This window comes from Molossus molossus, unplaced genomic scaffold, assembly GCF_014108415.1.
Source record: "Molossus molossus isolate mMolMol1 unplaced genomic scaffold, mMolMol1.p scaffold_m16_p_23, whole genome shotgun sequence".
Lineage (NCBI taxonomy): Eukaryota > Metazoa > Chordata > Mammalia > Chiroptera > Molossidae > Molossus > Molossus molossus.
Window position 1 is genome coordinate 6,685,682 of NW_023425359.1, and position 26,490 is coordinate 6,712,171.

The 26,490-nt window shown below is 40.8% G+C and overlaps 2 protein-coding genes across 15 annotated transcripts; one reads left to right on the top strand and one right to left on the bottom strand.

Moving 5' to 3' along the window:
• Window positions 1-941: 941 nt before the first annotated feature.
• SPRTN (SprT-like N-terminal domain) lies at window positions 942-18,858 on the bottom strand. Of its 14 annotated transcripts, XM_036277384.1 has the most exons (8): window positions 18,302-18,858; window positions 17,311-17,410; window positions 12,597-12,725; window positions 9,393-9,645; window positions 7,736-8,167; window positions 6,333-6,456; window positions 1,373-1,429; window positions 942-1,030 (listed from the first exon to the last, which is right to left on the bottom strand). In XM_036277384.1, exons 1-7 carry the CDS (start codon window positions 18,520-18,522, stop codon window positions 1,402-1,404), a joined length of 1,287 nt encoding a protein of 428 aa, XP_036133277.1. In that variant the 5' UTR covers window positions 18,523-18,858; the 3' UTR covers window positions 942-1,030; window positions 1,373-1,401. The 14 variants fall into 14 exon arrangements, 9 of the variants coding, with proteins under 9 accessions (XP_036133277.1, XP_036133279.1, XP_036133275.1 ...); XM_036277386.1 differs by lacking the exons at window positions 942-1,030; window positions 1,373-1,429 and adding an exon at window positions 3,712-3,923; XR_004961407.1 differs by lacking the exons at window positions 942-1,030; window positions 1,373-1,429 and having other exon boundaries at window positions 6,356-6,456; window positions 7,736-7,827; window positions 8,051-8,167.
• A 193-nt stretch (window positions 18,859-19,051) lies between these two features.
• EXOC8 (exocyst complex component 8) lies at window positions 19,052-23,814 on the top strand. The gene has a single exon (XM_036277650.1). The coding sequence runs from the start codon at window positions 19,172-19,174 to the stop codon at window positions 21,350-21,352; it is 2,181 nt and encodes a 726-aa protein (XP_036133543.1). The 5' UTR covers window positions 19,052-19,171; the 3' UTR covers window positions 21,353-23,814.
• Window positions 23,815-26,490: the final 2,676 nt, after the last annotated feature.

Here is a 26,490-nt window from a genome sequence, read left to right on the forward strand (position 1 = left end):
GTGGGCCTGTGCTCAGCCAGGATGCTAGGCATGCAAACTGAGTTTGTGCCCTACCTTCGGGGACCTTTTCTTAAAGCATTACATCATTTCTCTCCTCTGTTCTCTGCTCTTTGTGGAACAGCTGCTGGTTGGGGCCTGCTGCTGCTCTTCTTGTTGCCGTGTGTCTCTGTCCTTGACGTTGGAGACATCTGTTTCCAGTCCTCCCAGCAGGGCTTTCATGTCTACTATTGGGTTTTAATCAAGAGCTCTCTTTTTTATCTAAATTAAAAAAATACATACCACCCGGCTGGTGTGGCTCAGTGATTGAGCATCGACCTATGTACCCAGAGGTCACCGGTTTGATTCCCAGTCAGGACACATCCCAGGTTGTGGGCCAGATCCCCAGTGTGGGGCATGCAGGAGGCGGCCAACTGATGTTCTCTCTCATCGATGTTTCTCTCCCTCTCCTTCTCCCTTCATCTCTCTCTGGAATCAATAAAGAAAAAAGAAAATAAATACCAACCTGTTCCATAATGGATGTGATACCTAACTGTTCTGTTTGTTTTAGTTTCTTTCTGTTGGAAGTTTCCCTCACAAGTCTGGTAATTCCTGCTGTGTGCTCATGTTTACAGCGAGGTACTTGGCCTCTGCTTTTTCAATAAATATCGGCATCTGCCTAAATCTGAATCACTTTCATGATCTTCTCAGCACTGTACAGACAAGGGGAACGAAGTCACCATTCACCTGTACCCGCAGCACAATGGAGACGCAGGAAAGTTCTGCTTACATGAAAGCAGAACTGTGCACCGGAACTAGAGCCAGCTTCAGAACTCGTGGAGGGCGAGTCAGGTGGAAACTGGGGAAGGGACGAGGGCCACGGGGCCAGTGGTGGCAGTACACGGGGGACACAGGGACCCTACCTCGAGCGAAGGAAGCACTGATAAGTCTGACACCAGTGCATCAGGAAGAGGACGTTTGAAAAGTTCATGAGATTGCAGGCAGCCTGTTGGGGAGCATACCATTTCTGAGGGGGGACGAGGTCTCCTGGAGGCTTGATGACCAAGTGAAAGAAGGAAGCAAAAAAACAAACCTTAGAGCAGTGGTTCTCAACCTTCCTGATGCTGTGACCCTGTAGTACAGCTCCTTATGTTGTGGTGACCCCCAACCATAACATGATTTTCGTTGCTACTTCATAACTGTAATTTTGCTACCCGCCCCCATTCCACAAAGAAATGCTGCATTTATCTGTCCCAACAGTAAACACTTGAGTCAGAAACCCCAGAAGACACACACCCCTGTCCCTGCCTAGAGAGCTAACTGTATTTGCAGGTAAAAAATAAAACTATGCCTTTCAAATGAGCAGAACAAGGAAGACGATGTATATAAACCCTACCATAAGAAGAAAACAAAATCCATTACAGCTCAGGAAAACTCGGCAGGCAGAAGAGACCTGGAACAATACCCAGTCTGAATTAAACACCTTAAACAGGACTCTGCAGAAATAAAAACCCTTGAAATTAGAAATTCAAAATCTCAACCAAAATTGGACCAAAAGGGGAAAAAGAACTTCAGGAAGCTTTGAAACAAGAGTTGATATAACTCAACAAGGAAATGGAAAAAGACAAAACTACCTCAAATTAACATTGAATAAGGTACCCCCCACCCCCAAATAATAGATTCAACTGAAAATATAATGAAATGTAGTAGAAAGTAGGAAAGCAGGCTAGGTTGCTCACTGGTTAGAGCATTGGCCCACACACCATAGGATCACAGGTTAGATTCATGGTCAAGGGCACATACCTGGGTTGCAGGTTCAATCCCTGGCCCCAGTTGGGGCATGTGCGGGAGGCAACCAACTGATGTGTCTCACATCGAAGTTTCTCTGTCTCCCTCGCTCTCCCTCTCTCCCTTCCACTCTAAAAAAAATCAACGGTGCCCTGGCCGGTTTGGCTCAGGGGTTAGAGCGTCGGCCCACAGACCAGAGAACCCTTGTTCGGTTCCTGCTAAGGGCACCTACCTCGGTTGCAGTTTGTCCCCAGCCTGTTAGGGTCATGTGGGTGACGACCACTTGATGTGTCTCTCTCACATCGATGTTTCTCTCTCTCCCTTCCTGTCTCCCTCCTATCTGAAGATAAATGCAAAAATGTCTTTGGGTGAGGATTAAAAAATAAATAAATAAATGGAAAAAATATCCTCGGGTGAAACAAAAAAAGTAGGAAAGCAGCCAAGAGTTCAAAACGGAAAGAACGGACACACACATGCACTGTGCTGTGCGCACACGGTGAAATACTGCACAGCTCGGAGCACGAACAGTCTGCAAAGGTACAATACGGATGATTCCTAGGCATGTTAGGAAGCTAGACTTCATCTTGCGGATCCTATGGAGGTGGCTATTTGAACATTTGGTGTTAAGAATGCAGCTGAACAAGTAAGTGTGGGTGGGTCTTTTACTGGAAACTATATGTGTATATACATTTATATTTATCTCATTATTTTAAATGTATACAAATACATAAAAGAATCCTGTGAGTAATCTTTTGTAAAAAAAACAAATACCCTCCCAGCTTTAATGTTGATACAGATTTTCACATACTGTTGGCCTTTGAACAATACAGGGGGTATGGACGCCAATCCCCACAGTAAAAAATGACCGGTAACTTGACTCCCCCAAAACTTAATTACTAATAGCCTGCTGACTGGAAGCCTTACAAATAACAGTTGATTAAAACATATTTTGTGTGTTATGTGTATTATATACTGTATTCTTACAATAAAGTAAGCCAGACAAAAGAACTTTAAAGAAAATCACAAGGAAAATACACTCCAGTCCATACTGAAAAAAGAAATCCACGTGCAAGGGTCAGTTGTATGTAGTTTGCGGGGAATGCTTCAGAGTAATCTGGCTTGAAAATACACAAACTGATTCTTCTGAGAACTAAAGAGAAGGATCAGTATTCCTTAAGGTGTTTTTGCAAACACAGATAACAGTGGAATTTGAGAAATGCGTAGCCATTTCATTCACTCAACACCAAGAATCTTAAGAGGCTCCTCTTTGTTCTATTGGACTTCCGATGTAGGGGCAAAGGGCAGAAACTTTCTGACTAAGTATACGACAGAGAGCAGTGACAGACATACTGAAAGGAAGAGTACTAACGTTTCAGAAGCAGTGGAAAAGCATATAGGTCTTTCCTTGTCAGGAAGGCTTCCTGTTGGGGGTTACCAATTTTTTTTTTTTTTTTTAAAGACTTATTTTAGAGAAAGAGGAAGAGAGAGAGAAACGCTAATTGGCTGCCCTCTGCATGACCTCTACCTGGGATCGGGGATCGAGCCCACAACTCGGGCATGTGCCCAGACCAGGAATTGAATCACCAACCCTTCAGTGTAGGGGATGATGCTCTAACCCACTGAGCCACACCAGCCAGGGCAGGAATGACCATGTTTTGCTATATGTGAGTACTGGTTTCTTTCTTTCTTATTAAGACTTGTGTTTAGAGTGAAAATGAAATAGAAATACGTTGAGGGAGATGAATGTGCCCTGTAGGTGAGTCCTTGTTTGTTGAACAAGCACACCTCTTGGCTTGGTGTGCTCCATCTCACAGGACTTGAGCTCATAAGCTATCCTTTCCTTTCTCTGAATCAGAACCGGCAATTACTGTTAACAGTTGGCAGTTTCTCTCGTCCATTTGGATTTACTTTGCCCTGGGTATTTCGGAGAAATTTAACTTACCAAGAGCGCCACCTGGTGTTCAGTAAACAAGAGGGTAAATCTTGTGGTAGGTTTAACACCAGCACTGAAGAAAGTGAATAGCAGCTTTTTTCTATATCACAATATACAGCATTGTAAACTTTAGTGATGACATGGTTCCAGAGTCACTTATGAAAGTCTTTTAATTTTTATTTCATGTGATGGCGATGTATGTAATCATAACTTCTATTTTCTTTTTCTTTATTGATTTTAGAGAGAGAGGAAGGGAAAGGGAGAAAGAGAAACATCCATGAAAGAACATCCATTGACCGCCTTCTGCATGCCCCCTTACTGGGGTTTTGGTCCACAATCTGAGCATGTGCCCTGTCCGGGAATCGAACCAGCGACCTCTTGGTGCGTGGGTCGATGCCCAACCACTGAGCCACACCGGGCCAATCATATAACTTTTAATATTTTAATGGAATGTTAGAAAAAAAAAGCAAGCCAGAGCTAATCACATTGCATCCTTTTCTGTTAATGTCAACACCCTATGCAATTTGATCTGTAATGATAATTGAACATGAGAATTTCACTTCATTTGGTGGATATGCTGCTAGTCAACAACCACCACAACAAATGGCTAGAAAGGCAACAATGGCCTCAAAGGACAAAACAGAGGCACAATAATAGAAGACCATTGTCTCTGGATGAAGATGAACAAATTGCAGTTTAGCCCAGTGAGATGCAATACTGTGTGCCTCAGGGTCACAGCTGGAAACCAAGTTTGCCGAGATATAGCAGCTGCTTCACTTTGACCTTCTAATTTACTTAAAAATCCTATCAGCTTTGAAAAAAATACAGTCTCAGAGCTGTGGAACAGTAAATGTTTTGTTGTTGAGACAAAACACTCTAAATTTAGAGTTAGTTTAGCTAGATAACATATGACCTTGACTTTAAAAATGCGAAATACACCCGGCCAGTGTGACTCAGTGGTTGAGCATCAACCCAGGCACCAAGAGGTGGCCAGTTCAATTCCTGTTCAGGGCACGTGCCCAGGTTATGGGCCAAATCCCCAGTGGGGGGCACGCAGGAGGCAGCCAGTCGATGTTCTCTCATCAATGTTTCTATCTCTCCCTCTCCCTTACTCTCGCTCTAAAATCAATAAAGAATAGGAGGTGAGGGAGAGTGGGTACAGGGAGGAGGGGGTCAATGGGGAAAAAAGAGGGACATCTGTAATACTTTCAACAAAAAAATAATGAAATAAAGTTTACTCCCCATCTACCCAAAATGAATGGCAATAGCATTTAAAGGTGAACCCATAATCACCAGCTCTGTTATTAGGATAGGAAAGTTGCTTTAAATCAGTAGAACAGAAAACTATTTCTCTGATATAATATAGTAAATGACTCATATTTGGGAGTAATAGAATTCTTAGTATGCAAGTTTTCTCAAAAGGTTTTAGCAGATTAAAGTGAAGGCTTAATTACAAACTTCAGTATTCTCTTTAGTGATGGTATCTCCATCATCCCTTAAAACTGACCACCTGTTGATTTTACACCCAAGTATTTCTCCAGCTCATCCTCTCTCCATCCCTGCTACTGCCTGTCTTCCTGCCATCTGTGTCGCCCCAGAGAATGAATCAAAAACACTTCTCAGATGCTCACTGGCTTACACACCAGTCCAGTCCCCAGTGCACCCCCACCCCGCCCCGCCGTGGACACACACACACCTGGACCACACAAACGACATAAGATAGGGTCTCAGCCCTCAAAATTCTAAGCTGGGTCTGTCTTCAGACTTTCTCCTTCTGCCATTTTATCCCACATTTTATACTGTTCCTTTGTAAGAGCTTACTTCTCCCAGTAGAATGGGCGATTTCCTTGCATTTTCTGGGTTCCTTCTCCGTCCTTTCTCATACCAGGCCAACTGGACTCACCCTAGAGCAACTCAGATGTCATCTCCTCCAAGAAACACCCCCTGAAGCCCTGGGCTGTTCTGAAGTCCCTAAGTTCTGCAGCCAGCAGAAGCTGTGGTGGCACTCGCTGTACGGAACCTAATCTGCTGTCTCCTTCCCAAAGCTGTAAAGCTACTTGAGGACATTGTGTCTTATTTACTTGTAGCCCCAGAACCTTGTACAATTTTGGCTCAAATATGTATAACTGCACATTTGTTAAACTGAATTAGTGAAACTGATCATCTATGAAAGTAACAATACACACGTTTTAAGTCATTTATATTTATTAAATACTATTTATTAAATACTATTTCTCAACTTCAAACTTAAGAGATATAAAAACTTGTGAACTCTCAACCAGACGGGCTAAAATGACAAGGATTGATAAGTGTTAACAATTGGGCAACTGGAACTCATACACTGCTGGTAGCAGCATACACTGGCAATATTTATTAACCAAGGCTAACCATAAAAATACCCTGTGACCCAGCGATCTGATCCCGGGTACAAACCCAGGAAAAATGATAAGAATGTTCTTAGCAGCATTATTCATAATAGCCAGCTCTGACGAAATAATTCAAATGTTCATCAGGATTAGAATGGATGTATAAACTTGGGCATATTCACACAAATACTACAGGGCAGTGAAAAACAGAATTTATGCTACACATAACCAAGTACTACTTTATGAAGTTCAGATCAAGCTCAACCAACCTGCTGTGACAGAAGAAAACAGTGTTCCCTTTAGGGGCTGTGGGCACTGGCTCAGTACAGGCAGCACGAAGACACCTGTGGTAACTGATGTGTTCACCCAGCTTCACACTTAGGATCTCTGCACCTTATGTGTATACAAGTCACGTTGTACCAAAATTAAGAAAAAAGAAAACTTGTGAACTAACGTTTTGGGAATACGCCAACATGCTGGAGCTACAGCCCTGAGACAAAAGTAAACTGATAAAAGTTTATGTATCCCTGAAAAAGAATTTTAAAATAGTTTTAAATGAACAAATAGTATTCTTTTTATTATAATGGTTTCAACTTTGGTTTAAAAGGTCACAATACCGTTTTCAGATAATGTTCCACTGTTACAGAAACTAGGCAACTCTGCTAGATTATATATATTAGTTACTTAGCACCAAATTTTAGCCACTCATTTTGCTAAATTTTGAGAAAACTAAAACTCTGGCCTACAAAATTATTAGTGGCTATTTGTTACTAGTAATATGTCAAAAGAAATTTGTTTTACTATACTCTATCTACTTTAACCTAAAATCTGCTGCCACCAAAGTAAAACAGAAATAAAATTCTTTCAAATATATAAAATATATTTCCTGTTAAGATTTGGGAGGATAAAGTTAAAACATTTAAAAATACCTTGAGTACCCTAACAACTAACATACTTTGTATTCTACATTGTGTTTTTGGTTACTATGCCTGACACTATAAATATTAACAGTACTGGGAACGAGTTTTAATATTAATAACCAAATATTTAACTCCTCATTAAACAGTTTTAGGAAAGTATGCAAATAAAAAGATGAACAGATCTAAAAACATTTAAGAGCCAGAAAGAACAAAAGCATCTGAAAATTATGCACGTGAACATGCAGAACAAACTGGGCTACCGTATGCAAAGCAAGAGTGAATATAAATATGGCGCCTTCAGACAAGTGTTTTAAATTACAATGTCTTATATGCATATAAAACACATCTGTATTGGTTACATGAACTAGATTGTAACTACAAGTCTCAGTACTAACCAGAACTTCCTGAGTGACTGAAACTCTGTTGGTGAGGTAGCACTGGTTGTATGTGAGACCCATTTTCTTTTCAAAGATTTTTTCCGCTTTTGACTTTGATGCTATCATCTTCAAGGCACAAATCTAAGTGCTCATTAATCTGAGACTCTAAAACTTCATTCTTACAAACAGGACAATTAACCATTTTGCTCTGACCGGATGAACTGCTGGAATTCTGAGTTGCAGCCACAGGAAGTGAACTACATTTTAGATCGTTACCACCACTTTGTGTTTTCTCTTTCTGGATGAAAAAATTGTCAAAAACAGTCTTGTCTTCCAGTCTGCGTCGTTTACTTGGGAATTCATATTCAGACCCACCTGCATTCTGGGATGCAGTCACAGATGTTGATTCTATTGCTTTTAAAGAATTTCTCAGGGCGATCTTAGAAGACGAAGTCCTTCTTGGAGAACTAGAAGAGAGGGAGTTTTTATTGATGTCACCAATTTCTGTGCTGTTTTTTGGAGATCCAGTCACATTTCTGAAAGCCTTTTGATTGGCAACTGATGCTCTAGGAAAGTAGTTACTTAAAACATTTTGGTGACTGGTATTAAGAACAGGAGAGACTAGAGAAGTTTTTTTCCTTGAACCATTCTGTTCAAATTTCACCTCAATTTTAGAATTCAGTCTTACACCTTTTGCTGAATGATCTTGACTTAAAAGATCTTGGGTTTTCAACTTCCCAGATGAAGGTGAACTTTCTCCTAGAACATGTCCTTTCCCACTAAATGGGACAACTCCGTTAGGTTTATCTGCAAAAGAGGCAAATAAGAGTTTTCCTTGACTCAAAATTAATATGACAACAAATATTAAGCCAAAGGATAGCTTTTCAAAATGAAATATTATTTTATTATAACTTAGATCCATATAATTACCTATTAATGAAAGGAAGATACTCTTTAGCAGTCAGCTTGTACTGAGAGAACAGAAAGGATGGAAAACATTCTCTCATCTTTAGATAAGGCCGTTGATCATGCAAAGGCCCACAGCAACATGACTTGACATTGAAAGTTGCTTAGAATTGAGTTCCAGGAGGGAAAAATCCGCCACAGCCTTCTCCTCCTAACAACAATGAGGGTATAATCTCTCTACAGAAATTCTTCTATAGTGTCTCAAGTTAACATTTTAGATTTGGGAAATGCAGCTTACGGTCCTGGGTCCTATTCCATGAAATCAATAACTTCCCGAGGGAAGAAGCATTAACTTTAGTTACCTGGTTACCTCTTCAAAAGGCAGTGACTCTGAACTTCATAGGAAGGAGATAAATCCTGAAGATGAAGTCCTTGCATACACATGTCACATCCTTTCCCCATTCTTCTCCCAATGAAAGTACACACATCAATAGGAGAAGTCACCTGGATAGAATCCAACTGATAGGAAGGGGTGTAGTAATGACCTATATTCCGGGCATTGTTACTTGAATTACTGTTTTTGTTTTGACAATCTTTTTGCCTTCTGTTTCCTAATGACTCACTGAGTGAAGATAGGGAAAGGGGCTTTACCCTCAAATATTATCAGTGGAAACAATTTCTACTTTTACTTCCATGTACATAGAGCAAAGCATATTTTTCTACCATCATTTCATGGACTATAGGATTTTTTTTATAACTTTTTTTTAAGGACACTTTTTTTGCATTTATCTTCAGATAGGGAGAGAGGGAAGAAGAGAGAGAGAGAGAAACATCGAAGTGAGAGAGACACATCGAGTGGCTGCCACCCACAAGACCCCAACCGGGGCCGCGGACAAACTGCAGCCAAGGTATGTGCCCCCAGCGGAAACTGAACCCGGGTCTCTCTGGTCTGCAGGCCGACGCTCCAACCGCTGAGCCAAACCAGCCAGGGCTAGAATGTTTAAAGTCCACATTTGAAAACTTGTAGAAACACTCCTTAAGCTTCTCTTAATACCAGTTCTCTAAAGGATGGCTCTGTCTTGACACCGCAGCTATGGCTGTGGAAACGTTGGAGGAACACACTTACCTTTTTTCTCTGCTGCTGCCAGTTTTGTCTTTCCTTTGCCTTTTTTTGAGTAGTTCTCTGGTTCCTTGATTTTTATGTACGTGCCTCCACAGGTGTTCTGGTGCTCAGCCCACCAATAGTCATTAGCAGAGGGGGCCCTGTTGGTCGCACGCTTAACATAGCCGTAGTAGGGTTTTCTGAACTGACACGGCCCATTGCAGCGCCACCAGTGTCGCCGGTACTCATCCACCTCATCATGGAAGGTATGGTAAATCTGATGGAAGAAAGGTATTAGCACTGAGTAGGCAAGTTAACAGTTTAAGAAAATATATGAGAAGCTTTTTTTTTAAGCTTTCCAGTTTTCCAGAGCTTTCTGAAGTTTTATTTTGGGAAAGACAGCAACTAAGTATTTATTTAGCTCTGCTCAAAAGTTAATTTTCATGGGAAAGAGCAGCAGGTTAATTTAATACTTCATAAACTGTACAAAGATAGAAAAATGTGGACTAGAAGACAATAACACCTTTTAGAAAAACACAAAGCCTCTATACATGCTAAAAGTTTTAGAAAACAAATTTAAAATGATCAAAAATTAGGATAAAGACAAGATTTTATGTAATGCCATAAGAATTGTTCCCGCCCAGCCAGTGTGGCTCAGTGGTTGAGCGTCGACCCAGGCACCAAGAGGTCGCCAGTTTCATTCCCAGTCAGGGCACATGCCCAGGTTGTGGGTCAAATCCCCAGTGGGGAGCATGCAGGAGGCGGCCAATTGATGTTCTCTCTCATCAATGTTTCTTTCTCTCCCTCTCACTTCCTCTCTAAAATCAATAAAGAAAAAAATAAAAAATAAAAACTAATTCTCCTAAATGACTATGAATAACTTTTCTTCTGTCTTCTCAGTGGAACATTACTATTTGTATAAGATAAGGAGCATCTGTTCATGAGATTTTTTTTTTTAACCAAACACATTTAACTTTCTAATAAATTCCCCCTGTGGGAAAGAATGCTAAGCTTTCTATAACTCTATAAGTAAATAGTTTTATAATATACACTATTCTCTCCATAAGCAAAATAAATCTATTACCTGGCAAACGTGCAAAAATAGTGCACATTATATTAGGTGCGGAAGAGACTGGAGGACAAAGGTCTGGGGGCAGACGTATGTAACACCCTGCCTTTCCTCACTTTGGGATCTCTGCTTACTAATTCAATGGCCAAAAAAATCTGGGAATTGAATCTGTTTTGCTTCCAACGCCTGTAACTCCTACAGCCTGGGGATGTGACTTTTTAACAATGTAGTCACTAAAATAAAATTGTTCCACAGTGTGAAACTGAATGCCCTGTGGAGTTTGTTATAACAGGATGTAACCTGAAAAAGCAAGGATGTCCACTCGATCAAACCTCTCCTACATAAAAACACACGGGCATCCAAGATAAAAGAATATATCCTCTTCCCGCTGGGCAATAGGAAGTATACCAGGACTTTGCTTAAAGTGCAAATTCTTTTAAAAAAATTTTTTTTTATTGATTTTAGAGAGAGAGGAAGGGAGAGGGAGAGAGAGATAGAAACATCGATGAGAGAGAACATCGACTGGCTAACTCCTGCATGCCCCCTGCTGGGGATCAGGCCCACAACCTGGGCATGTGCCCTGACTGGGAATCGAACTGGTGACCTCTTGGTGGGGACACTCAACTACTAAGCCACATTGGCCGGGCTTAAAGTGCAAATTCTAATGAAGAAACTAGAAGGTTTTTATACTGGCAACTCCATAATGCTTTTACTAATCTGGATGTTATGTGATTGTTTTTTAATGCAAACCACTTTCTTGACGTTGAAGTAACTCTATCCACTAATTAAATGAGCGCTCTAGAAAGTCAACACTAAAAAAATAAAAAATAAAAAATAAAAAGCCCTGGCCGGTTTGGCTCAGCGGTTGGAGCGTCGGCCTGCAGTACTGAGAGACCCGGGTTCGGTTCCCGCTAAGGGCACGTGCCTCGGTTGCAGTTTGTCCCCGGCCCTGGTTGGTCGTGCGGGTGGCAGCCACTCGATGTGTCCCTTCACGTCGATGTTTCTCTCTCTCCCTCCCTCCCGCTCTATCTGAACAAAAAATGGAAAAATGTCCTCAGGTGAGGATAAAAAAAAAGAAAGTCAACACTGACAGCCAGAAAATAATACATCAAGGGTGAGCACTTTTCATTTTCTATCACACTGGCCTCTACTGCCAATTAAAGGAAATACCCCAAATACCAAAGAATTTAATCTGTGTAGGAATGTTCTATTTGGTTCACTTCAGTTCAGTACCTGTTAAGCCCTTGTAGGGGCGTTAGCTACATTAAACACCACACATACAGGTCTAGAAAGAGGAGTAAGAGCCGCCCTGTGTTCAGAGGTAGGACAGTAGAAAAAAATACTGCAGAAAGTTCAGTATCTGTTGAGATTCAAAGGACAGAGAAGTTACAGCCCACTGGGAAGATGAAGAGCGTGCCGACAGCAACAGGGGGCACACGTTAGGGAGGGGTTTTGAGGAAAGGCATGAAGGTGAAGAGTTCAGTTAGAAACAGACCTAAGCAGGGGAGTTGTGAAAGTTAAGAAAAAAGGTACAGAGAGGTTATTTGATAAAAATGAATTTGAAACAATAACAATAACTAAGATTTAATTAGAACTCAAACTGTGCTAAAATGTTCTGCATGTATTTTCTCCTTTAATCCTCACAAGGATCCAATAGACAGGTATTGTTTTCCTCCTCCTTTTACATGTGAGTAAATTGGGGTTTAGAAGAGTTAAGTAGGCCCCACAGTTCATAACCAGCACCTGAACCCAAGCAGTCTGATCCTCATGCTTTTCAAACCCCAGGCTCTGCCACCTCCTACAATATTACGTCGAAATAGGAATCGAAGAAGACTTCTGGGGAAGGGAAGCACAAGCAGCAGCAGCAGAATACAGGGTGGACTGAAGGAGACTATAATAAGGAAGCAAAGTAGGAGACAACTGTAACAGCCCAGGAGACAGGGACCGCAGGCCTGAAGCAACTACACACGAAATGCTGCCCTAGAGGTGGTCAGAGGCCTCCCTATGGCCGGCTCGGCTGCCCTTCCACCCCGATCAGCTTCTCCGGGCCTCTCACTTGCTGTGTTTGTTTCTACCCAGTTCTCTGTTTTTAACTAAATCCCAGGAATTACTGAATGAATTAACTACTGAATATCACAAATGTGTGTGGCTTCATATACCGTTATGTTGGCTCCAGTCAGGCGATTGATTCGATGCATGTGCTTACAAAACTCGGGACCATGCCCTTCCCGGTCTTTGTCATTATTAGTGACAAATAAATAGGCGTGTATCATTTCATGCAAGAGGGTCTGAAACAGAAAACAATCAAATTAATTTATGGTACTTTTGAAATAAAAATGCATTTTCTTACTCTACCTGGGGTCTTAACCTTCCTTGGCTCACAGGCTCCTTTCAGATGCTGATAAAAGTCATGAAGTATCTTTCTAGAAAACACACAAACACATGTGCACAAAACTGTGCACAGAATGTCTAAAGTTCCATAGATCCAACATCAGGAAATCCTTGTTCCAGGAAAGACTTACTATTAATCAAAATCCAGAAGAAAAGAGCAATGAATTTACTACGTAAAATGTTTAAATTCTGTATGGGGTAAAAAATACCATAAGTTAAGTGAACAAACTCAAAAATATGTGTGACTCATCTCACAGGCTCTTAATTCCTAAAATAAATTGAGCTCCTAAAGCCATCAGGAAAGTGACCAACAGCTCAATTTTAAAATGGGCAAAGGTCACAGACAGTTCACAGAAAAAATAACCCATATATCATACAACTAACTCAACAAAAGGAAGACAAACAATCCAATTAAAAAATGGGCAAAGGACCTGAATAGACACTTCTCTAAAGATGACATACAGATGGCCAACAGACATATGAAAAAATGCTCAAAGTCACTAATCCTCAGACAAATGGAAATTAAAACCACAATGAGGTATCACCTCACATCTGTCAGAATGGCTATCATCAATAAATCAACAAACTATAAGGCTTAGCAAGGATGTGGAAAAAAGGGAACCCTAGTACACCACTGCTGGTAGGAATGCAGACTGGTGCAGTCACTATGGAAAACAGTATGGACTTTCCTCAAAAAAATAAAAATGTAACTGCCATTTGACCCAGTGATCCCACTTCTAAGAATATATCCTAAAAACCTCGGGACACCAATCGGAAAGAATTTATGCACCCCTACGTTCAAAGCAGCGTTATTTATAATAGCTACGATTTGGAAACAGCCCAAGTGCCCATCAGCAGATGAGTAGATTATAAAGCTATGGTACATTTATATAATGGAATACTATGTAGCTATAAAAAAAAAGAAGGATCTCATCCTTTGACATAGCATGGATAGACCTGGAGATTATTATGCTAAAGTGAAATAAACCAGTCAGAGAAAGACTAGTATCACATGATCTCACTTATTTGTGGAATCTAATGAACAAAATAAATTAACCAACAAAATAAGTCACAAGGCATGAAAAAGCCTGACATATCTCAGAGGTGGGGGTGGTGAATGAGAAGAGATAAACCAAAGCACTTATATACTTATATGCATAGCCCATGGACACAGATGATTGTGGTAAAGGCCTGGGGAGGGTGGGAGGGGCTAGGCTAAAGGAGGGAAAGGGGGGAATGGGGGACATCTGTAATACTGCCAACAATAAAAATATATATAATAACAATAAATAATAAAAATTTTTTAAAAAGAAAAATAAGTGAATAAATGTTCAACTTCATTTAGAAAAACAAATGCAAATCAATAGTACACTAGTACACCACTTCTTGTTTATCAAGATCAGTAAAACTCTTGATAAGCATAATTACTTAAAAATAATAAAATTAAAATTAAAATTTAGTAAAGTTTGACAATGTCAGTAAAGCTAAGGAAAATAAACATTCCTACATATCACTGGTAGGAGTGCAAAATAGTACAACCCCTATGGAGAATTTGGTAACAACTAACAAAATTACAAGTGCATTTATCCTTTCCCCTAGCAATACCCAGACTAATATGAAAGGTCATATCACCAAGGTATTTTCATTGTGGCACTGTTTACAATGACAAAAGATTGGAAATAAGTGCAGCAATAGGGGCCTGGTTGAATGAACTATGCTATATCCACATAATGTAATTCTATGTAGCCATAAAAGATAGTGAAAAAGATCTCTATGAAATGATTTGAAAAAACCTACTGAGTGTATTGGTTTTTTTTTGTTTTTTTTTTATCCTCACCCAAGGATATTTTTCCATTTTTTGTACAGATAGAGTGGGAGGGAGAGAGAGGAAGGGAGAGACAGATAGAAACATCGACGTGAAGGGACACATCGAGTGGCTGCCACCCGCACGACCAACCAGGGCCGGGGACAAACTGCAACCGAAGTACATGCCCTTAGCGGGAACCGAACCCGGGTCTCTCCAGACCGCAGGCCGACGCTCTAACCACTGAGCCAAACTGGCCAGGGCCTGAGTGTATTGTTTTAATGCAAAATTTTAAAACAAGCAAATAAAACCTACTACATTCCACACCAAGGAGGGAGAAATTTAGGTGCAAAATTAACAAAAGCATTTAATGTTGCTGTTTCATAATTTGTTCTAAAAATAATACATTTTTTTAAATGAAAATAATAAAGGTCTTCAAAAGTATACCTTTTTCATAACCCTTCACAATAAAAAAAAAAGAATTTCCATCAGAACTAAACTGACATTAATGAGTTTTAGTCTTATAAGATTATGATGAACAGAAAAACAGAACTAAACACATCTGCCATTTCCCACATTTATGTTAGATTCAAGGCTCAACACAACATGGTCCCAAAACATCTCTACACCACTGTTTTATCTAGCCAAAGGAACTACTTCTGGTCCTAAATATGCCATAAATTTAATGGCCTGGCCTCACTTTTGTTTAGTCCCACTGTTCCTTTCTCTTTCTTACCCCTGATTTGATATTGTAACTTCCCTCCAATAGCTAATGCTTAATTACTTAGTAGCATTACCACACATTTTCCATTCTCTTCTCACCCATTACCTTAAATTTTCCCCCCCATGTGTTCATTTAATTAGTGCAATAGATATTCAAAAGCAACTACTGTTCTAATCAAGGCTCCTCATAAGGTTGAACTGGTTAATCATGTTCGAGTTTTTTTTTATGTTTACTTTTTTCTCCTGCTTATTGAGTTACCAAGAGAGTTGTGTTTAACTGCAACTATGATTGTGGATTATTTCTTTTTGATTCTGCTAACTTATACTTCATGTAGTTTAAAGTTATTACTTTTAGGGTTGTTAGGGTATATTTAATAATTATTATAAAAGGTCCCCCTTTTTCCCAGTAAAACTTATTCCCTTAAAATCTTTAGTCTGATACCAATATAGTCCCAATAGCTTTCTGTTGTTAAGTGTTTAGCTAATATACTTTTTTTTATCCTTTTACATTTAACATGAGTCTTTTTTAAAAATTGATTTTAGAGAGAAGAAGGGAGAGGGAGGGAGAGAAAGAGAGGGAGAGAAAAAGAAACATCGATCTGTTGTTCCACTTATTTGTGCACTCATTGGTTGATTCCTTTATGTACCCTATCTGGGGATTGAACCCGCAATCTTGGTGTATGAGGATAACACTCTCACCTGACGAAGACTAACATATGAGTCTTTATTTTATTTATTTATTTTTTTCTTTTTTTTTTTTAATCCTCACCGGAGGACACTTTTCCATTGTTTGTACAGATAGAGTGGGAGGGAGAGAGAGGAAGAGAGAGAGAGAGAGATGTGAAAGGGACACATCGAGTGGCTGCCACCCGCACGACCAACCAGGGCAGGGGACAAATTGCAACCAAAGTACGTGCCCTCAGCGGGAACTGAACCTGGGTCTCTCCGGACTGCAGGCCGACGCTCTAACCGCTGAGCCAAACCGGCCAGGGCAACATATGAGTCTTTAAGTGTGTCTCTCTCTCTCTCTTTTTTTTTTTTTCCTCTTTATTGATTTTAGAGAGAGAGGAAGGGAGAGGGAGAGAGAGAGATAGAAACATCAGATTGGCTGCCTCCTGCATGCCCCCCACTGGGGATTTGGTCCCCAGGAATGTGCCCTGACCAGGAATCAAACCAGCAACCTCTTGGTGCATGGGTCGATGCTCAACCACTGAGACACACTGGCTGCTGAGTAAAGTGTGTCTCTTTTAATCTAGTATATCACTCTGTCTTTAACTGGAGTCTTTAGTCCATTTACATTTAATATAATTACTGATATTATGTTTATGCCTACCTTTCTTTCTCTGGCCTTTATTCCTTTATTATTATTTTTTTATTAATCAAGTATTTCTGTTGTACCATTTTACATTTAGTAGCTAATTACTTTTTAAAAAGTTATGTTACAAAACCAATAACATAAAATTTATCATCTTAGCCCTGGCTGGTTTGGCTCAGCGTTTAGAGCATTGGCCGTTGGGAGGAAAGGGCCTCAGATCAATTCCCAGTCAAGGGTACTACTTTGGTTGCAGATTTGATCCCTGGCCTCAGTTGGGGTCGTGCAGGATGCAACCACCGGATGTGTCTCTCTCATATTGATGTTTCTCTCTCTCTCCCTTCCTCCCTTCCACTCTATCTAAAAATCAAAATATCCTTGGGTTAGGATTAACAAACAAATAAATAAAACTTAGGATAATACACATTGAAATTTGTGAATATCAAATTAGATACTATACCTGAAAGCCTTTAACTTTGAAACACTTCAAAAATATAAGATAATCATTATTTGCCCCACAATTAAAGTTTACAATTGTGTAAGACTGATTTTTTTTTTACATTCATAGGTTAATTCACAACAGTCTAAATCAATAAGAATGTCTAAATTACTGAACTAAGAATCAGATTTAGGCAAAGAATACCTCCACAAGATCCTTTCTTGGTCTCAACTTTAAAAGGGGTTCACTGAGACGGATGGAACACATTCCACCCTTCCCTTCATAGGTGCATATCCCAGCACACCTGAAAGACAACCACCACCAAAGCATTATTTACCAAATACACACAAAAGGTAAATATGAAAAATCAAATCCTTATACATTCTTGGGCAGTTCACACTAAGAGAACTCTATGGCAGATGGCTTTTTTGAAATTATACCCTTTGTTAAAATAGATTTGCATTTCACCCCAGTTAGGGAGCTATGTGAACAGTCAGTCAGGCTGCAACAGCTCAAGGAAGATAATCTGATCTGCGGCTCCCATCTCCTCCCTACAAGCTAATCATATCGCCACTTTGTGCTGGTAACAGCCTGATCTCCACGAACACACCTACAAAGTTACAATAGTCTTATTTTAGGCAGTATACAACCGCATACTGAAGTTGGTAATAACTCCGTCCACATACAGGGCTAGATTATTTCTTATCGGGATTTTTCAAATTTAGCGTGTAGCAAAAATGATCCTTTTACAGGCGTCCCTGAAGATCCCTGGGGTCCACAATTATGGGAACGCCAACGGCCAACGCCCCCACCCCCACTCTAACGCCAAGCTCACTAGTAAGTGACGGTGTCCTAACGGCACAGAAGAAAGGGGACGACACATCTGGGCTCTAAGGCACCGCCGTAAGACAAATGAGAAATGTGTTCATTTGTTTTCAAGTGAGGTGGGATTCCAAGAAACATCCCTCTCTCAGTGTGCCCGTTGTAAGTCAAACCGTAACGAGGGGCGCCACAGTTTTCTCAAAGCTGTCTGAGCGGAAGAAAGGCAGGGTAGGAGAGAGAAATACACCAGAGGAGCCGCCTGGGCCGAAGCCGGACCCCTGGTTTAACGAACAGGCCCTGGGCCTGGGGCGGGGGCGGACGTGGGGGGACAACCGCCAGCCGCCCCCCCTCCCCAGCGGGGCCCGGGACTCACAGGGTCATTCTCTTGCTCCACTTCACCTCGACGGCCTCCAGCTGGCCCCAGAAGAACCGATCGTTGAACTGCACAAACAGGGCCTGTAAATCCGGGGTGGGATCCACCAACTCCCAGGACGCGTCCACCAGTGACAGGGGCTCCTGGGCCCGAGCGCGCTCTGGGACCGTTAAGTTCCACTCCTCCTGAAGCCGCAGTGCCAAAACCAGGTCCTCGTCCATCGCTGCCAGGGTCCCGGGCGGGGTCCGCCGGCGTTAGGCCTGCGCCCGGGCGCAACCGCGACTTCAGGTCGCTGAGGCTCTGGGTGCCCGGTAGAGCTCCTACGAGACACCGGCTGTTGGGGCGCTCTCGGCTCAGCCTGAGGATCTCGCGAGACCTCAGGGAAAACAGGCTCAAGAACAAGAACTGAGCTTGCCCCAAACGCCGAAACCAAGTTCTTAAGCTTAAGAAAAAGAACTCAGCATGACACCTCCTGGTGGGCTTAAAACTTGGGTTCCCTGAATTCCGGCCCAAGTAAGGTTTCAGGAAGCAGCTACCACCTTCACGATACTCCCATAACTTCAAACTTAACGTCATGATAGGCGCATGCGCACTACCTATAGCTCTCTCAGCCTCGCCCCCCACTCACTTCCGCGGTAGCTCCTCCAGCGCAAACGCTCTAGGCCGCTGGGTTCCTGCGCAGGCGCACTGTCTGGGGTCGGTCCCTCGCGCAGGCGCACTATCTAAACCTCACACTCGGGCGCAGGCGTACTCGTTTGTCTTCCATCCTGTTTCCTCAACCCTGGAGCTCCGCGGGGCTTGGGTGGGCCCCGACAGCGGCGGCAACGGCGTCGGCGAGAGTGACAGTGACTGCGAGAGACCCGGACGTAAATGGCGATGGCGATGTCGGACAGTGGGGCGAGCCGCCTGCGGCGGCAGCTGGAGTCGGGGAGCTTTGAGGCGCGGCTGTACGTGAAGCAGCTCTCGCAGCAGTCGGACGGGGACCGGGACCTGCAGGAGCACCGGCAGCGTATCCAGGCTCTGGCGGAGGAGACGGCACAGAACCTGAAGCGCAACGTCTACCAGAACTACCGGCAGTTCATAGAGACGGCCCGTGAGATCTCCTACCTGGAGAGCGAGATGTATCAGCTCAGCCATCTGCTGACTGAGCAAAAGAGCAGCCTGGAGAGCATCCCGCTTACCCTGCTGCCGGCTGCTGCCGCCGCCGCCGGGGCCGCCGCGGCCTCTGGAGGGGAGGAGGGAGGAGGTGGCGCGGGGGGCCGAGACCATCTCCGGGGCCAGACTGGCCTTTTTCCCACCTCCGGGGGCGCCTCCCGCGACTCTGCGGGTCCGGGCGAGGAAGGAAAACAGCGCACTCTCACAACCCTGCTTGAGAAGGTGGAAGGCTGCAGGCACCTGCTGGAGACTCCTGGACAGTACCTGGTTTACAACGGGGACTTGGTGGAATATGAGGCGGACCACATGGCCCAGCTGCAGCGGGTACACGGCTTTCTCATGAACGACTGTTTGTTGGTGGCCACCTGGCTGCCACAGCGGCGGGGGATGTATCGCTACAACGCCCTCTATCCATTAGATGGTTTGGCCGTGGTCAATGTCAAGGACAACCCGCCCATGAAGGACATGTTCAAGCTGCTGATGTTTCCCGAGAGCCGCATTTTTCAGGCGGAAAATGCTAAAATCAAACGAGAGTGGCTGGAAGTGCTGGAGGAAACCAAGAGGGCTCTGAGTGAGAAAAGACGAAGGGAGCAGGAAGAGGCAGCAGCTCCTCGAGGGCCACCCCAAGTGACTGCCAAGGCCGGTAACCCATTTGAGGATGAAGAAGATGATGAACCAGCTGTTCCTGAGGTAGAAGAAGAGAAGGTGGATCTCTCAATGGAATGGATTCAGGAACTGCCGGAAGACCTGGATGTCTGCATTGCCCAGAGAGACTTCGAAGGGGCTGTTGACCTGCTGGATAAGTTGAACCATTACCTAGAAGATAAGCCCAGTCCACCTCCTGTAAAAGAACTAAGGGCCAAAGTGGATGAGCGTGTCCGACAGCTGACCGAAGTGCTAGTTTTTGAACTCTCCCCAGATCGTTCCCTGAGAGGTGGTCCTAAGGCTACTCGCAGGGCAGTTTCACAGCTCATTCGTCTTGGCCAGTGCACAAAGGCTTGTGAGCTGTTTCTGAAAAACAGGGCAGCAGCGGTGCATACGGCCATCCGTCAGCTTCGTATCGAAGGTGCCACTTTACTCTACATTCATAAGCTGTGCCATGTCTTCTTTACCAGCCTTCTTGAGACTGCAAGGGAATTTGAGACGGATTTTGCAGGCACTGACAGTGGCTGCTACTCTGCCTTTGTTGTCTGGGCAAGATCTGCCATGGGCATGTTTGTGGATGCTTTTAGTAAGCAGGTGTTTGATAGTAAGGAGAGCCTCTCTACAGCAGCTGAGTGTGTAAAAGTGGCGAAGGAGCATTGTCAGCAGCTGGGTGACATCGGACTAGACCTCACCTTCATCATCCATGCCCTTCTGGTGAAAGATATCCAAGGGGCCTTGCACAGTTACAAAGAAATCATAATTGAAGCCACTAAACATCGCAACTCTGAGGAGATGTGGAGGAGGATGAACTTGATGACTCCAGAGGCCCTGGGCAAACTCAAAGAGGAGATGAAGAGTTGTGGAGTGAGTAACTTTGAGCAGTACACAGGAGATGACTGCTGGGTGAACCTAAGTTACACAGTGGTTGCCTTTACCAAACAGACCATGAGCTTCTTGGAAGAGGCACTGAAGTTGTATTTCCCAGAGTTGCACATGGTACTTTTGGAGAGCCTGATGGAAATAATTTTGGTTGCTGTTCAGCATGTGGATTATAGTCTTCGCTGTGAGCAGGATCCAGAGAAGAAAGCTTTTATCAGGCAGAATGCATCCTTTCTGTATGAAACAGTCCTCCCTGTGGTGGAGAAAAGGTTTGAAGAAGGTGTAGGGAAACCTGCCAAGCAACTACAGGACCTGAGGAATGCATCTAGACTTATTCGTGTGAATCCCGAGAGCACAACGTCAGTGGTCTGATGCTTGGATCTGTTTATATGTACACATATATATTGCTTCTATATTATTTATATTTATGTTAAATTGCATTAGCGTTGCATTTTCTCTGTAGTCTCAAACACAGCTTAACAATAAAAGATGCCCTATCAGATAGAAATCCAAAGGGAGAAAGAAAAAAAAAAGTTAAATTAAGCCCAAATAACAAAAATTGCAATTAATAAAATATATAACATGCTTTCCTTTTAAATTATGCTAGCTCTCTAATGAATATATTGTCACACTGTATCATTTCAGTTTATCCTTTGAGTCAAAATACACTTTCTCATAGTATATATATTATGCAACATAGGGAAATAATATCTAAGTATTTTATGAAAAGCTACCCAGTTCACTAAAATGTTAAGTTTCTTAAAGGTTATAGTGCCATATAAAACACTCTGCTTCATATACTTCCCCATTTTAAAATGTGATTGAACAGTTTGGAGAAAAAGGAGGAGTTGAGAAAATTCATTTTAGGGTTAATTTTGTTCAAAAGAATTCCTAAGTAGCTAGTTTGTGCATTCAAATACTCTGATCCTTATAGAGACTACAAGAGGAAGCTTTCATAAAACAGTTCAGACATTTCCAATGTGATTCAAATGGATAATTATTTTCAGCTGCTAATTAGCAGCTTTATAATATTTGATTTGGGAGCATTTACTTGAAAATTCTAAGGACTATGATACATATTTTTTTCCCAATGTATTCCTGAACTGTGAATGTCCAGCTGGAGCTTTTGTCTTTATCATAAAAAAATAAAATTAAAACAAAAAGACACACTGAGGAACCTGGCAGCACCAGTGATTTTTAGCTGCTTCCCCACCCCCTTCTATAGTGGCTCAGACTTCATGCAAATAGGAGAGGAATTTTTATTTAAATACTTAATTTGGATGTCAGGGTCTGGTGGATGGGAAATTAGAAAAAATCATATGCAAACCCCATGGTGTTCTCAAGAACTGCTTTGAGCAGAGAATTGTTTTTGCTTCTTTTTTTGTAACAAAGTGAGCAAAGGGAGAAAAAGAAACTTTTGGTGATTCCTAAAATGCTTCAGGCTGCATTTTTTTTAAATCTTTTATTTTACTTTGTTTTTTAAAGTGAACATAATGCTTACTTCAAATTGTTTAGTAAAACAAAAATAACTAAAGAAATTTGAATTTTCCAAGGTTTCTAATCTATTGCTTCTATTGTATATTGATTATATAATATTCCTCATACTTTGAGAGAAATTGTGCCAGCTGAGATACATTTCCCTCCTAGTTTGTAGTTGTGATTCTTGTCCATAGAAGCCATTTCTGATGCCAATTATTTCAAAAGGTCATTTCTTTTATCTGAATAAAAATAGTGGTATTAAGACTGTGGAAATTATGTAAAACCTCAGAGAGCTTCCAAATACTGCCTTAGGATTGTAAAGCTCCTTGACTTAATTTTATTCATGCCAGAGGATCCTTTTATTTTTAGCTATGCCTATTTAAAAGGTTGAAAATGATCAAAGTTACAGGGTTTTTTTGACCAACTTTTTTTTACAGAACTTTAGGATTTTGTAGATAATAGCTCAGCTGAACAAAAAGAGCTGTAATTTGTCTCTTCCAAGATCACTGGAAACTTGAATTTGATAAAAAATTTTGTGCCACTTAACAGTTTCTAAAATACTGTATGAAACACATTGTGTAAATTATTTGATGCTGGGTACATAAAATAATCCATCTGAAATCAAAACTTATTTTAAGGCATGAAGTTGTAAAAACTTAAATGTATACTCAGATATTTAATTGGTTGCTTCTTCATAGAACTGTCTGCTTTTTAAAACTGGAAGTCAGAATTTTCTTCTGTTAACACTTGTGTGTTCCTTAATCAAAGCTGTAGCTGAAGGAAGTATGCTTGTGGTGCATCACTTAGTGTGGAAGGTTGGTTCAAGACGACCAATGTTAAGAGTGTACCTTTGTACCAGGACAGAGCAATTACATTGCCGGTCCTCTAAGTGGGGCAGAGCGCTTCTCTCTAATTCTTGTTTTACTGGACTCCAAAGCAAGTTTTAAAACTTGAACGCACTTAGAGATTGTCTGGGATGTAGCACATACTGTATAATATACCACTTAAGGGTTAATTGCCTCGTTTGCTGGCCTTGAACATAACACTGTCACTTGAGCTTGGAATCAAAGACTTGATTGAACTCATTACTGTTGAAAGCCCTGTGGAATTACGTTTCTTTTTGATTAAAGCCTCATGTCACATAAGTGCTGAAAACTCACTTATTTTTGTTTAAAATACTACCTATAGTTAAATGATCAGCATTTGAATTTTGCAACTTGCTTACCTGGGGCTGGAAATTGGGGACTTGACATGCAGTATAAAAAAATCAGTCTATGTACATTTTGCCTGTTGGTATGCTGTGATATGAGGGAATCTGAAATGTTTATCAAAATAAAGCTGACAATTTTTCTTACACTGGATAAACTGGTTGATATTGCCATGTTCTACTATGTCTCTTCTTTAATCATTATTTAATATTCCTACGTTCTTGTTACTGAAATATAGTTTTAAAGATCATAGGTTTTTTAAATTTTGTTTTGTTTTTATATGAGGATGATAAGTAAGAAGCTGTTAGCTAATTTAAATAAGTTTTCTGCTTACTATCAGAGTTGTGGATAAATCAGATCTCAATTTGGGGGGATTCCTTTGAATGGGAAATTTCAGCTATACAAAATGTGAATTTACTCTAAAAAGTGGATTTTATACCATTTGCACATTCCTAAATGGAGAAAATAGAATGTAGGCCATATGACCTAGGAACTAGGATCATAAACGACAAGGATATAATTAAAAAAAATATTTAATTGATTTTAGAGAGAGAAACATCAATTTGTTGTTCCCCTCATTTATGCATTCACTGGTTGATTCTTATATGTGCCTTGAAGGGGCATTGAACCTGCCACCTTGGCTTATTGGGAGGATACTCTAACCAACTCAGCTACCCAGCTAGGGCTAAGGATGTATTTTTTTTAAGTAATATTTAAATTCTGAGGGAACTATCATATAATTGATTTAAAAATATTTATTGAATACTATGACTCACATTGACTATAATGTGAGCTGGGGAGGACAAAATAAATTTCAATACACTTTCTCTTGTGCTTTACAATTGGACAAAATGGAGATTAAAAGCTGGAAAAATAATTTCAAGAATAAATGAAATGAATACGTGTGTTGCTAATTAAGTTAATGAAATGAATAATTGAATACAAACTACTACAAAAAAACTGTTGTAGTTTAAGTACTGTGGGAACATTGAGAAGGGAGAGAGCAGTGTTATTTTGAGGAATTTGGAAAGCATCCTGAAATTACATGTGTGAATAGGTCTATAGGACACATTTCTAGAAATTGCTCTGCCAAACTGTTCATTTTAAATTTAGGTAAACAGCCCTGGCCAGTTTGGCTCAGCAGTAGAGCGTAGGCCCGCAGACCAGTGAGTCGTGGTTCGTCTCTGGCCAAAGGGCACGTACCTCGGTTGCAGTTTGGTTCCGGCCCTGGTCGGGTTGTGCGGGAGGCAACCAGTCGATGTGTCCCTCTCGAATTTATGTTTCTCTCTCTTTCCCTTACTCTCCCCCTCTCTCTCCCTCCCACTCGATGTGAAGGTAAATGGAAAAATATCCTCCGGTGAGGATTAAAAAAAAAAAATTAAATTTAGGTAAACATTGTCAAATTGGTTGTCAGACCAGTTGCACCATTTTACATTGTGCCCAACAGGATAAAACACCTGTTTCTTTAAATGTTCACCCACATTCATTCATTAATATTTTAATAATGTGATTATTATTCTTAGTAATAAGCCTTAGTTATTTTACTGACCTTATCTGTGAAAAAATAGTATCTAGTTTTGCTTGTAATTTTTGAATGAAGTTGAGCAACTTTGTATTTCTTTTTGCATTAGCTACCTGTTCACATCCTTCACCATTCTTTTCTTAAACCAACCATTCTTTTCTTAGATTGTCTTTGTATTTATGATTTTTATAGGAATTTATTGTATATTTAGGAAATTAATTCTTCATTGTACAAAGTGTTGTAGATCTTTCATATTTATTTGTCTATTTTTAAATTTTTTTATTATTGATTTTTAGAAAGAGAGGAAGGGATAGAGAGACAGAGAGAGAAACATTGATGTAAAAGTAAAACACTGATGGATGGGCTTGCCTCCTGGAAGTCCCCTCCTGGGGATTGAGCCTGCAACCTGGGCTTGTGTCCCGACTGGAAATCAAACCAGCAACCCTTCAGTGCACAAGAAGACACCCAAGCAACTGAGCCACACCGACCAGTGCTATTTATTATTTTTGTAGTTTGGTACGTTTTACTCTGTTATGAAATCAGATTTATCTGATTTTTTGATTTGTGACTTCCCTGTTTTTCATCAGGCTTAGAAAGATTCTAAAAACATTCATGTTTTTCTTTTAGTAATTATATTTTAATATTTGAATGTTTGCTTTATTCATAATTCATTTTAGAGTAAAAAGTGATATAAGAATTCCATTTTCCCACAAATAATAAGCAAGTTGTCACAATAATTTTGAATCATCTTTTTCCCCCCACTGACTTGAAATGCCATTTTTAATAACCATACTACCTGATACAAGATGTGTATCTGGGTATATTTTTAGGCTCTATATTCTATTTCACTGATATTTCTATTTCTGTGCTATTCTGTTTTAATTAACTGTAGATTTATGGTATACTTTAACGACTGGTAGGACTGATCTCATTCTTATGCAATGTGAGGTTTCCTAACTATTCTCACATCTCTATTATTCATTTTGCATTTTGAGTAATTTTACGATGTTCTCTACCATCTCCCAAAAGAGTTGGCATTCTGATTGAAATGATATTGAGTCTATAGATTAATTCAGGGAGAATTAACATCTTTATAATTTTGAATCTTCTTATTTATTGATACAACTGTTCTTTTGTATTTCAGTAGCATTTTCAAATTTTCTTCAGGTGGGTCAATTTTCTTGGTGAGTTTATTTCTAGGTATTTTATCTGTTATTGCTGTTGTGAATAAAATCTTTACCTCCTTTGTATTTGTGATTGTTTGTAAGGAACACACTGACTTTAATAACAGATACTATAAG